This window comes from Felis catus, chromosome A2 (genome assembly GCF_018350175.1).
Source record: "Felis catus isolate Fca126 chromosome A2, F.catus_Fca126_mat1.0, whole genome shotgun sequence".
Classification (NCBI taxonomy): Eukaryota; Metazoa; Chordata; class Mammalia; order Carnivora; family Felidae; genus Felis; species Felis catus.
This window is the reverse complement of record NC_058369.1, coordinates 109,128,425-109,141,639: the sequence shown is the minus strand read 5'-3', so window position 1 is coordinate 109,141,639 and position 13,215 is coordinate 109,128,425. Positions and strand designations below refer to the sequence as shown.

General features: G+C 34.8%; 1 protein-coding gene across 6 annotated transcripts in view; it reads left to right on the top strand.

Moving 5' to 3' along the window:
- The window catches only part of CRPPA (CDP-L-ribitol pyrophosphorylase A), a 670,733-nt gene that overhangs the window by 192,543 nt on the left and 464,975 nt on the right, over positions 1–13,215 (top strand). For all 6 annotated transcript variants that reach the window (XM_045052438.1, XM_045052440.1, XM_045052439.1 and 3 more), the window contains exon 9: positions 7,103–7,234. In XM_045052438.1, the coding sequence (XP_044908373.1) occupies positions 7,103–7,234 (132 nt within the window). The remainder of the gene's footprint in view (positions 1–7,102; positions 7,235–13,215) is intronic.

Genomic DNA, 13,215 nt, shown 5'->3' with positions numbered 1-13,215 from the left:
TGTACAAAGGTGAAATGTTTGCTATACTCTTGTATATGTATGTAATGCTTCAGGAAGTTGTGCCATAATGCAACAGTGGCTGAGTCTGTTCTTCTAGGAGAATACCGTGTGAAATCTGAAAAGAAAAAATATATATATTTTCAAGATACGTTAGGTTTTCCCACTGATTGTTTAATGTGAAGTTCCTGTGCACCTGGCTGTCTCACTTCTCATTTGGTTAAGCGTTCAGCTCTTGATTTTGGCTCAAGTCATGGTCTCACGGTTCGTGAGTTCAAACCCTGCATCAGTCTCTGCAGTGGCAATGCAGAGCCTCCTTGGCATTCTCTGTCTCCCTCTTCCTCTGCCCCTCCCCTGATCACACTCTCTCTCAAAAATAAATCGTTTAAAAAGTGAAGTTCTGTTTTCATTACTTCCTCGATTGTTTACATAAGGATCTAAACAAAATGGGTATACAAGTATAACATTTGTCTTGACATTATAAAACTCCTTTATTTTTTAATTCTTTGAATCAATAGAAAAATTTAAACCTTTTGTATGGCTAATATTTTAACGCAAAATGCTGTTTACTACTTTGGTTACATGGCATAATTTCTCAACCTAATAGTTTAGCTGGTATTTTAAGATTTATAGATGAGTTGTTAAACATTTGCTCTGAATTTTTATGATAGCTTATAACTTTTAATTAGCTTCTATTCATCATAATTATCCATTGAATTTCTTGGTAGCATTGATTTAAACTTGTTCCAAAATGAACTGGTTCAACAGTAAAAGCTTATTCCTTTTTTCTTTTTAGAAGTATAGTTAAAAAAAATAAGGTATAGTTTATTCATTTTCATTAATAGAATCCATGTAGTTCATAAATAGTTGACGTGAGATGAAACTTTCCCTAACTTTTTTTTTAATCCTTAAGATAAACTCTTACTCTGATCTGCTTAGTATTAGTTTCATCTGTTATTAGATCTCCCCATGATTATTTTGAAAGTAATGTTGTCTTGGGGAGCCTGGGTGGCGCAGTCGGTTAAGCGTCCGACTTCAGCCAGGTCACGATCTCGCGGTCCGTGAGTTCGAGCCCCGCGTCAGGCTCTGGGCTGATGGCTCAGAGCCTGGAGCCTGTTTCCGATTCTGTGTCTCCCTCTCTCTCTGCCCCTCCACCGTTCATGCTCTGTCTCTCTCTGTCCCAAAAATAAATAAATAAAAAAACAAAAAAACAAACAAAAAAAAAACATTGAAAGTAATGTTGTCTAGATACTGGGCCTAATTCCCACAATTTACTTTTCTGTACCTATAGGTAGATAATTGCACAATATCTGTTGTGTGGTTTCAGAGAGCCTCTGGTCCACCTACCAGTTCTTTGTAACTTGATTGATAATTACCAGAATTTTGATTTTGATTGACCTTCCTTCTACTTAGGTGGGCATTAAGCAGTGTATATTTAGATATATACTTAAACTTCAAAAATTGACTTCTTAATCGAATAAACAAAGACTCTATTTCTCTTCGTACCACAATTCCTGACTCCCTTCTCAGGCCTTCCTGTTAACATGGGGTCTGGAATGAGACAGAAGTGTTAAATGTGGGGTTATGGAACATTCCTGATGTTGTAAAGAATATTATACTTGATATTAATTATTGTCCTTTAATTAATGTACCTGTCCTCAGAGACAAATGAAAAATTACATATTAAAATATAAAAAAAATGATTGGAATTCATCTGGGGCCAGGGATATATTAAATGGTTACCAGACAAATATAAAGCATGTGTAGAACTGAATGTAGAAGACATGAGGCACAGAGGAGCATTTTCCAAACTCTGCCAGAAACCTTGCCCACCCACAAAGCCATGAAGCTACCCATATGTTAAATGTTTAAGCAGTTTACTAGTTTACTGGAGTGAATTTGCTATGTCAAAAGAAAATGAAATGAGATGTTCCTTTGCATGTGGGGGTGGAGGGTAGGAAGATATCCTTATCTTTTTTTATATATGCATGAAAAACAGTTGTTAGAAATGGCATCCTAAAGGAGAAATACTGTTACTATAATTTATATGTAGCAAATGAGTCAATAGTTCAAAAAGAGATCAAAGAATATCTACCTAATGTAGCTTATAAGCAAATCTGCAGAACTCAACCTAAATGAAATGTTTTGCTACATTTCCATGGATGCAAGACTGTCCACCCGTAAGTTTGTTTTATTAAGGCAAAAACATTTACATTTCTCTTGAGCTATCATGATCATTTTGTAGCCCTCTGCTGTATTTGTATAAACCTGCTCTGTCTTTAAAATTAAACTTGATTGCATTATTGTACCAACTGAATTTTTTCCTGGAACTCATAGTAACTGGTGGATTTTAGAAGTTCAAAATTAGTAGCACAATGTAAAGTATATGCTTGGGTTTCACAGTATTCATATCAGGAAATCCATATGCTAGAGATTTTCTTCTGTTTCTCATGATGTCATCAGGCCTTCCCATCCAGTCAAGGAGAATTTTGAGATGCATTGTACTTCTTTACATTTCATAAGTCCATATCCATATCTGTTTCTTTAAAAGCTGATTATGTCAACTATTACAAAATTAAGCACATTCATGAAAATGACCTTTATTATGCTCTTAGGTTTTACTACGTTTTTGAGTTTACCTATAGTTTAAATAACTGGTTACTTAATGGGTAGTATAGTTTGGTGGTTTGATGTGATAACATAGGCAATTTGTAGATGTATCAATAGCTTGCCTGGAATTCATTTCTATGAATGGTTTTGTTAACTCATGGAATGTTTGGTGAATAGCATTGGCTGACTGGTTTCTTGGCGTTCTGTTTCTTTTTTCTTTCCGAGGAACTAGGGTGTCTTGTGTCTAATAGATCTTTAGCTGGAGTGAAAATCCTCCAGTCCTTGACTGACATTTCATGTCTTGGTGAGAACTGAAACTATTGTGCTTTGTTTTTTAGTTCACTATGCAGTTTTGCTATAATACATGTTTCTGTAAAAAAAAAAATAGATTCTGTGTAAGTGGTAGATAAGGGAGTTAGGTCCATATAATTTGGAAGTGGCATCAACTCATATACAACTTTTTCTAGATAAGAACAGCCAGAAAGACGGGAATAAAATAATAAGGAGAGGAAGGAGAGGAAAAACCTCTCAATTTAGCTGCTGCACTAGAAGCAGAAGGTATTACAACTTTGTTTTGCTTTTTAATATGCTTCACTGATACACTAGTTTCTAAGAGAAGTGCAGTAAAACATATACATTTGTGGATTTGGAAACTGTGTTCTCATAATTGGGTCAAGATTTTTTTTTTCCTTCGTGTATTCAAATAATTGTTCTTAGCAATAAAGTTATGATTATAATTTTCTTTCTTTCTTTTTTTTTTTTTTTTTTTTTTTTTTTTTTTTTTTTTTTTTTACTATACCCTATTCCTCTGAATTAAGGTTTTTGTCTTAAGCTAAAATGAATCATATTGCTACATCCTTCTTTTTTGGTAGTATTTGCGTGGCATATCTTGTTCATACTTTAACATGTGCTTGTCAGGATAGTTTGCCTTAGATATTTGTCTTACAACTAGCATATCGTTAGATTTTCCTTAAAAAATTCATCTGATACTATGAAAGAGTTAAATGTTTTTAATTTATGTGTATTACCTTTATATTTGAGTTTTGACAAGCCTGTTTTGTTACTGCTGTTGGCCAATTGTTTTATTTTTATTTTTGCTACTTTTAATTTACTCCTATAATCTACTCCTATAATTGGTACACATTATCCTTTTCTCCCTCTTCTTAGTTCTAAAATCTATAAAATGTAGTTGTATATAGCTTTAATTAAATACCATTACTTTTTTTTAAATATACGTAATTAAGTGTAAGTTAACTCAGTGTAAGGTCTCTAATTTCTGTCCTTGGTTTAAAACAAAACACACATTCAGCACACTTTACCTATTGAACCTTTTCATTTCAGTATAATTTATTCTTGTCTACAGTTTAGTTCTACAGCTTTTAAGCTCTCAAAGTTATTACCCTTAGGCTCTCTTTTAGGATACTCTTTTAGGAAAATTGAAAAATGAACACCCACTCCCGGCTCTGACTTCACATGGAGGTTCCACAGGCAGGTGCACTTCCTCCTGGGCCAAGTTCAATGACAGCTTTGCAGTGCAGAGCTCCTTTCCCAGTTGTATCTATCATTCCTTCTCCAATTAGTGCATTCCCAGCATTTCCGCTCTTTAATTTCTATGCATTTTAAAATCTCTATGGAGGCTGTAATTATGAAGTAGAATGGTCTTGTCTTTTCTGCTCCTTGTGCTATTTTTTCCAGAAACCCTTTCTGTACTTCCCCCGCCCCCGGCCCCCTTAGTTAATTTAAGATTTTTCAGAACTGAAAATTTGTTAGGAAGACATATTAAATGAGAAGTGTCTGTCTGCCTCATTCACTATCTAGGCTAACAGTAAGGTTTCCTGGGTTGTGCATTGCATAACTCAAGGACATTTCATTGACATAAAGTTTGTTGGGTAAGGTGGTTGCTAGTATTTCATGGTATCTGAATAGTAAGAATAATTACACAGTTAAAAGAGTTAAATAGTACTATGAGTCTTGTAACCCCAAACAGCAGCATTGTTCGTCATTCCAGATGGTATGGGGCTATGTAATGATCTGGCAGTATGGGCCCAGGAGAGAGTCTTAGCCTTGGCCAGTCTCCTAGCTTTAGATTCATAATATGACTGCAATTTCATAAATGCCTTTTGAGTTTGGGGAATTACCCTGCATTTTTTTTTTTTTTTTTTGGCAAGCCCACAACCAGCAATTTTAGCTTCACATAGATATCATAAACTCAGAAGACTAGAAGATGCCTGTGGCACTAGTTTGTGCAACATTATAAAAGACTACAGGACAGGAAAAAAGACGGTGATGGTCATGTCTCTTCTGCTTTAGCTCTTGAGCTCACAATGTCATATTAGTTATAAGGACTGCCTTTCCCCCCCCCCCCCTCCCTTTTTCTCCCCTACCTTGGCTTCTAAAGGGTGAGGGAAGGAGGTCAGAGAAGGTGGTGGGTGAGCTATCCTTCTAAAAGGCTCAAACTACAAATAAGAACTAGTATCTTTAGTAACAACTGATGTTAGCTTCCTAGGTTTCAGCTAGGGCAACACCTGGTTTCAAGTTAAATTTCACTGAAGGAAAGGTCTAGCATTTATAGTTCATTAACACTTATTCCAGCCTGGCTGTAGTTCACCAGTCTCAAATTATATTTGCTATAAGCAATGTTGTCTGGTAAAAAAAAAAAATCTGAAATTTCATCTTTATAAGTTTTCAGGGAATCACTGCTAGGGGAGGGTGAGCTCAAGATCACAGAATAACATTGTCTTTTCTTCAGCTATTCAGCGTATAGTAAGGCCTGAGACCCTTTTCTTCCTGCTTTTCATCTTCATTGTTTTTTGTTTTGTTTTGTTTTGCTTTTTCTTCTTTTTCTATTATTTTTGTTTTCTTTTTTTTTTTCAACGTTTATTTATTTTTGAGACACAGAGAGACAGAGCATGAACAGGGGAGGGGCCAAGAGAGAGGGAGACACAGAATCTGAAACAGGCTGCAGGCTCTGAGCGGTCAGCACAGAGCCCGACGCGGGGCTCGAACTCATGGGCCGTGAGATCATGACCTGAGCTGAAGTCGGAAGCCCAACCGACCAAGCCACCCAGGCGCCCCTCTTTTTGTTTCTTAATAGTAGAGCATTTTTAAGGAAAAAAGCCTTTATTGTCACTTTAGATTTTAGGAAGAAGCAATGACATATGTATGTCTTTTTTTTTTAAATATATGAAATTTATTGTCAAATTGGTTTCCATACAACACTCAGTGCTCATCCCAACAGGTGCCCTCCTCAATACCCATCACCCACCCTCCCCTCCCTCCCACCCCTCATCAGCCCTTAGTTTGTTCTCAGTTTTATTTAAGAATCTCTTATGCTTTGTCTCTCTCCCACTCTAACCTCTTTTTTTTTTCTTCCCCTCCCCCATGGGTTCCTGTTAAGTTTCTCAGGATCCACATAAGAGTGGGCACATATGGTATCTGTCTTTCTCTGTATGGCTTATTTCACTTACCTTACCTACTGAATTAATATACATAAATATCCTAACATAATTCTCTTTTAAAATTGATATTTTAAAAGTACTTTTCCCTGGACAAGCAAAATGCAATCTGTTGGGTGAAAACTCAGTCCCTTGTGTTACTTAAAGAACATAATAAAATTTTATTGTGTATTTTCTATAGAGTGTATTTCTATATCGAAGAATGAGGAAGGGAAGGGATTAGTATAAGAGTTTTTGAGTGGGGTAGATTTTAAAATGCTTCTAGATAATAAATACGTGTAATTGAACAAATTGTAAATTTTAAGAGTTACAATTCTTGATACTGTGAAAAAAATACAAATATTTCTTAATGTTTATTCTGTGTTTGCATTTGCATTTTATTTTGATATTATTGTGATTTAGATAGTTTATGTCCCACAAAAGACAAACATTACCCTAAAACTTCAAATTTGAAGAAAGGAGGAAATCTTATCCTGAACTCCTTAAAATTTAAATGAAAAATAATGCTTAAAAAATAGTCATTGGAGTAATTTCATGAAAAATATTATTTAACACTGCAAAAAAATATATAATTCTGGATTTACTCTAAGACATAGATGATTTACTAGAATTTGAATTATCAGTTTGAAAGGGATTCTAAAAAACTATGAATGTAATAGAGCACTTCCTTTAATTTTATTAATATTAGTAATTGCTTAATTTATCATATTTCTACCTAGCCTAGTTGCAATTTATAAATTAAGCTAGGTGAATGGTGGAAATCATGTTTTTTTTTATACATTTGACTCTGACACAAGTGGAAATAGAATATTGGCATTTTATATTTTTCAACATCGTGTTCTCAGTGACTGTTTATTGTCTTTGTAAAGGACACAGGAATCTTACTGAGCATTTATGGCTTGATATGCTTATCTAGAAATTAACACAAACTTTTAAATATTATAATATTATATTTGTATTTTGAGCTTTTTTAATGTTATATTTTTCAAAGCAAAGAGAAAGGATTATATTCTAATGTGACCTTTTGTATTATTTTGCAGGTGTATTTTCTTGATTATAAATCAGTACCTTTTGATCAGAAAATGGAAAACCTAATGCAGATTAGGGAATATGCAAAGGAAGTGAAAAAAAGAAATATTTTATTATGTGGCCTTCTTATATATTATCCACAGGTAGGTAAAATTTTGGTCTCAGATTTATGTTCTGTACACTACAGTTGTAAGGGTGAGAACGTGAGTTGTTAAAAGCAAAGATACAATAATGATGAGGAGAATTGTGGCTGGAAAGTTACCCATCTATTCATGTTCTGTAGTAGGTGGAACCTCTCTTGACTCTAATGGAAAAATTTATTTATTTATTTATTTATTTATTTATTTATTTATTTATTTATTTAAAAAAATTTTTTTAACGTTTATTTATTTTTGAGACAGAGAGAGACAGAGCGTGAACAGGGGAGGGGCAGAGAGAGAGGGAGACACAGAATCCAAAACAGGCTCTAGGCTCTGAGCTGTCAGCCCAGAGCCCAACGCGGGGCTCGAACTCACAGACTGTGAGATCATGACCTGAGCCGAAGTCGGACGCTTAACCGACTGAGCCACCCAGGCGCCCAAAAATTAAAAAAAAATGTTTTGATTAACAAAAAAAGTGAAATTGGTGAATATCTTACACAAGGTGGCCCTCATGGATTGTCCAAATTTAGCAAATAAAAAATACAGAATATCTGAATACATTTGAATTTCAAATAAACAATAAATTATTTTTTTAATTAAAAAAATTTTTTTAAGTTTATTTATTTTTGACAGAGACAGAGTGCAAGCATGAGCTGGGGAGGGCAGAGAGAGAAAGGGAGACACAGAATCTGAAGCAGGCTCCAGGCTCTGAGCTGTCAGCACAGAGCCTGACGCGGGGCTCAAACTTATGAACTGTGAGATGGTGACCTGGGCCGAAGTGAGACGATTAACCAACTGAGCCACCCAGGCACCCCTAAACAATAAATTAAATATGCCTCAAATTTGGAATTCAAAATTTGAAATTCAAATTGAAATAGACTTTTGTATTTAACTGAGTTCACAACTCAGCCATTTGTATAGTTTGAAATGGCTTGTTTCTTTTATGTTGTGCTAAAAATGTTGGTGATCAGGTTTTTAATTACTTGAAAGCAGTGCCTGGCATTCATATTATAAGAGGGCATGGTATTTAATCAGGGAAAAATTCTTACTGTCCCTGTATTCAAAACAGAAAGTTAGGTAAGCTGAAGGCAAAATGAATTAGCATTATAGATTCTGAGTGCAGAGAAATGCTATTTAAATCAGACTCTTTGGAGAATCTGTTAGGGAAGATGGATTTGCCCTTTGTGCATAGATTGCTTTCTCTGAAACGGCAGAATGCTTTGTAGTTTGTTACAGGTACCCCACAGGAATCAAGAAAGTGAAATAGTCTATGGGGTTTTTAATGGTGTAGAATAAAAGTGATTTGGTATTGACTATGTAAGGAAAGACAGACATTTAAAGTTATACAGTTGATGAATAACAGTTATTGTTTGTGAGATTTTTAAGGTACCTTGTTAGCCTGAAGGTAACAATATTTATTTTGAAACAATGGATTTTAATTAAATATAAGGACCATCGTTTAGCCAGTTCCTTGGTTTCCTTTGAGATGGTTTTCTCTGCTTCTAAAATATGTAAGCATTACTTCCATTTGGTCATCAAGTACGAGGCAAAGCTGAATTTACTTAGTATCATGGAAGTGCAATATGTTAGTGTTACAAGGGCTGTTCAAGTCAGAACAGCCAAGGACTAAAGATACACACTTGCGGGACAGCGCATAACTGGCAGAATAAGAATAAAAACTTGGGTCTGTATCTTTGTTCAAGAACATTTCCTCTTCACTAGAGTGTCTTTGGTTATACTCCAGATTATTGTGGTAGGAATGATCAGTTCTTTCTCTTGGGCCATGCAAAGGAGTCATGGATACACAGTAGTAACGCTATACTATCCAGATATAAAATATAGTTCTTTGAAAAAAAAATCTCAAAAGCTGAGAACTGGTAGAGCACACACACTCTCTGGGACTCTGTTTTTCCTATGATTTAGGCTAAGCACAAAGAGTCTGTATGCATTGTAGTTGACATGCCGGTGGACAGTATGGTCTGAATGAACTATAGCCTGCCTAGTGAAATTTGAATTTCAGATAAACACTAATTTTTCGTATGTCAAAATATTGCATGAAGCGTACTTAACACTAAAATTCTTCATTATCCCGCCTGAAATTCAAATGTAACTAGGCATCTTGTGTTGTTATTTACTAAACCTGGTAACCCTTGTAGAGTTGATATTCACAATAAAATGCTTCATTTCCTCCCAACTGGCATGCTCTACACATTAGTGGAATGCAGTTGCATATCTATGTGACTCTGTACCTGGGAAGGCTTCCTGGTCGGAAAAGTGGCCTTGTTGAAAAGGAGCCACCTTTCCTGCCTACAACTTTGTATCTGACCATTATTATTTTGAGCAAATTTGGACCTGTCAATCAAGCTATCTACTTAGCTATCAGGAGTGGGGAAAAGATGACCTTGCAAAGCCTTCAAGATATGTCTCTCATCTTTTTAGGAAGCAAAGATAGCTTAAGTAGATGTTGCTTTTGTTTTCCTAAAAATAGAATAGTAAAGATGTTTCAAATATGTGAGGACATTTAAAATACAGTGTTTAATTTTGTCCTTAAAGACACAGGTGCCAGTTGGCTGTTAGCTCAACACATGTCCAGTGCCTAATTCTACCTTAAAGAGCATTTACCAAAGGACCCTGGAATGTTCATCAGATACCCCATTAAAAAGGGCTATGGTTAAAAAATTGGGGAGACATCAGTGAATAGAGTTAAACAGATGTCTTCTATGAAGGGCTTTTCACAAATGCTTAATATACTAATGAACATTTTATATCTCCAAATTGGGGACAAACTGGATGCTCTTTTCCATTTTCTACTATACCTGATTAAACATAGACAACTCATGAGGCTATTCTCTAAATGAAACTTGGGGGAATAGCGCTCATAAATAGCCCAAGTGTAAAGAAAGCAGTACCTCTGGACAGTCTTTTTACTTTTTTTTTTTTTTAAACTTTGACTTTTTAATTCAGTACTAATTTTTCCACTTAGTTAAATCAATATCTTTAATTTTGAGTGCCTACTTGACAAGTATTATATCAACACTAAGAATACCAAGTTTCATAAGGTGGAACTTCTGTCATTGTTTAGTGAGAAGAGTGTTGGTTTGTACTTTCCGTGGTGCCGGGAGACATAGCTTTTTGTAGTGTTCATACGTTGAACTTTGTTCCCTAAACAAATCCATCTCTATGATAAGCATTAGGGTGTTTTCATAGATTGTTATTATGTGTCCTTTTCAGTCTCTGATCTGTGAAACCTAGATCAGTGAAATATAGAAAGATTTGTAACCATTTTTCATAAGACATAGCATTAAGAATTTGTTTGGGTAGGCTTTCTGTTTACTGGTAACTCCTCCTTGGAAGATAAAATGGATTGGCTTCAGTATCTGTGCTTGTACGTGTGGTCTTTCTAGCTTTAAGAAGACCTGCATTGTTATGCATATAGTACCTCTGGTTATGTGCATGGTCTGGACTGCTTGGCTGCTCCTTCACAGTGTTGACATACATGATAATTATAATTAAATAGAATTATGCAAGCTTTTTTTTTTCTTTTTAAACATATGATGCTGTAAAGCCTCTATTTGTGTTTGTATAGAGTTCCCCATAAATATGTAGGGCTTTCTGTGTTTGGTGAATTTAAACTTGTTAATTGTATTTCAATCGTTTATCTTTTTGGATCTGTAATATAACCTATGATCAATTAGCCATAGTTTCTTCATAATTAGACATTTGCAGTCTCTGTGCATCTTTAGGGAAGAAACTGATTTGGAAAAGGTTAAGGATTGATTCCTTCTTGAGTATAAATGTCCTACATTGTTATCCATGATCAGTTACTGATAATTCCTTGATAATTCACTTACTCACAAGTGCCATCTAATTATATAAGGTCTCAACTCAACTCAATTTATCCATATTTTTTATTGATATAAGAAATGTTAACAAATGCTTTGCTTAGCTCTAGATATACTTGATAACTTTGCATATTTTTCTGATCATAGAGATAACATTTGGTAAATTACTGAATATGTTCCTTAGCTATATCAATGTAGTAAAGAATAAATTAACTTTTTCCAAAATTGACTTTAGAATATTCTGCTAACTTCAAAAAATTAGTCCTTTAAAATAAATGCCTTATGATTTCATTCATATGTGGAATTTAGAAATAAAACAGGTGAACATAGGGGAAGGGAAGGAAAAATAAGATAAACAGAGAGGCAAACCGTAAGAGACTCTTTTTTTAATTTATTTAAAGTTTTTTTCAAGTTTTTTTTTAATGTTTATTTTTGATAGGGAGAGATTGAGACTGAGTCTGAGCGGGGGAGAGGCAGAGAAAGAGGGAGACACAGAATCTGAAGCAGGCTCCAGTCTCGGAGCTGTTAGTACAGAGCCCAACGCTGGGTTTGAACTCAGGAACCACAAGTTTGTGACCTGAGCCAAAGTTGGACACTTAACTGGCTGAGCCACCCAGGTGCCCCAAGAGACTCTTAAATACAGAAAACAAACTAAGGGTTTCTGGAGAGGAGGTTGGTGGGGGAATGAGCTAAATGGGTGATGGTCATTAAAGAGGGTACCTCTTAGGATGAACACTGAGTGTTGTATGTAAGTGATGAAGCCCTAAATTCTCCTGAAACCATTTTTACACCATATGTTAACTAACTTGGATTTAATTAAAATTTTAAGAAAAGGAAAAAAGAAAATAGATTCTTTGTAGGTACCTTCAACTTAGACTTATGGATCAAGTGGCTGGCTTGACCATTTATGTATTAAGTTTTCTGACTTTATCATCGAGTGCTCAGTTCCTCAAGTTGTAAATAAATAAGGAAAGATTTGAAATTTATGTTCTAGGCTAGAAACGTAGCATAAAGTTAGCCCTTAAAATTTGTTGGATGAATTTAAATCAAGTCCTATTCCTCTTTCTAAAATAACCTTACAAGCATAACTGTGAATAATTAAAACCAGGTTTTATAGCTTAATCTACATAAAGGATCTTAATCCCCCTTTTAAGTATTCTTTTAAATTTATGTGTAAAATATTACTCTTCATCTTATTATTCTAAGTTTATGATGCAAGTTGTCATGAGGTCCATGATATAAATTATGTATTTTGGGAACCTGTGCTAATTATTTCAAATCTGTATGTGATGATAAAATAGTGAAGTTATAGACACTTAGTATTTCTGGCATGAACTGTTCAAGACCATAGTTCAGAGCTTTCAGTCTTTGTTGAAGTCCAAAATATTTTTTTCATGTCACCACTCTGATTTTCAAGGCAAACATTTGCAAGTATATTTTTAAAAAATGTTTCTTGTAATTAACTGGTGATAATATGTAAACTGTTTTCCTGAGTTCTGTGAACCAATTCTAGCAAATTATCAAACACAAGGGTTGGGGGGGGGGTTTGTTATGGGAACCTCTGATCTATATATAGCCTGTTGGGAAGGAGTACAGATGACCCTGACTTGGATTACCATCTGAACCAGAAGGTAGTCTTGTGGGACTGAACCATTAACCTTTATGGTCTGTGATCATTCTGGGTAGTTAGTGTCAGAATTGTTTAGCGTGGGAAAAATAAAATAATGAACATTTGGTATCAGAAATGTTGAGAATAGAAAAACAGTTATCCATTTGTTGAATATAAAACTTGATATATGTTTTGTGTACCCAGTACCACTAGAAATGTTCCAAACTGTGGGCATTCTTTTGGTAATGAAAATGCTGTGACTTAGAGCCTCCAGCAAGTTGACAGTAGAGTTGTAGCATGAAAAAGAAACTTTGTTGTTACTGTAATACAACTTAAACCATACTCACCATTTCACAGATGGGGCTTCTAGGTTCAAAAGATATTATTCCAATGATAAGTATCTTTTTTGATGTCATTGTATAGACAGTGCACCATTGAATAATGTGCCCACTGCTTTTTGCATTCAGCTTTATCCCTCTTCTTCACAAAGATAGCATGAAAAATCTTAGTAGGTATTTTTCTCAAGTCCAGAC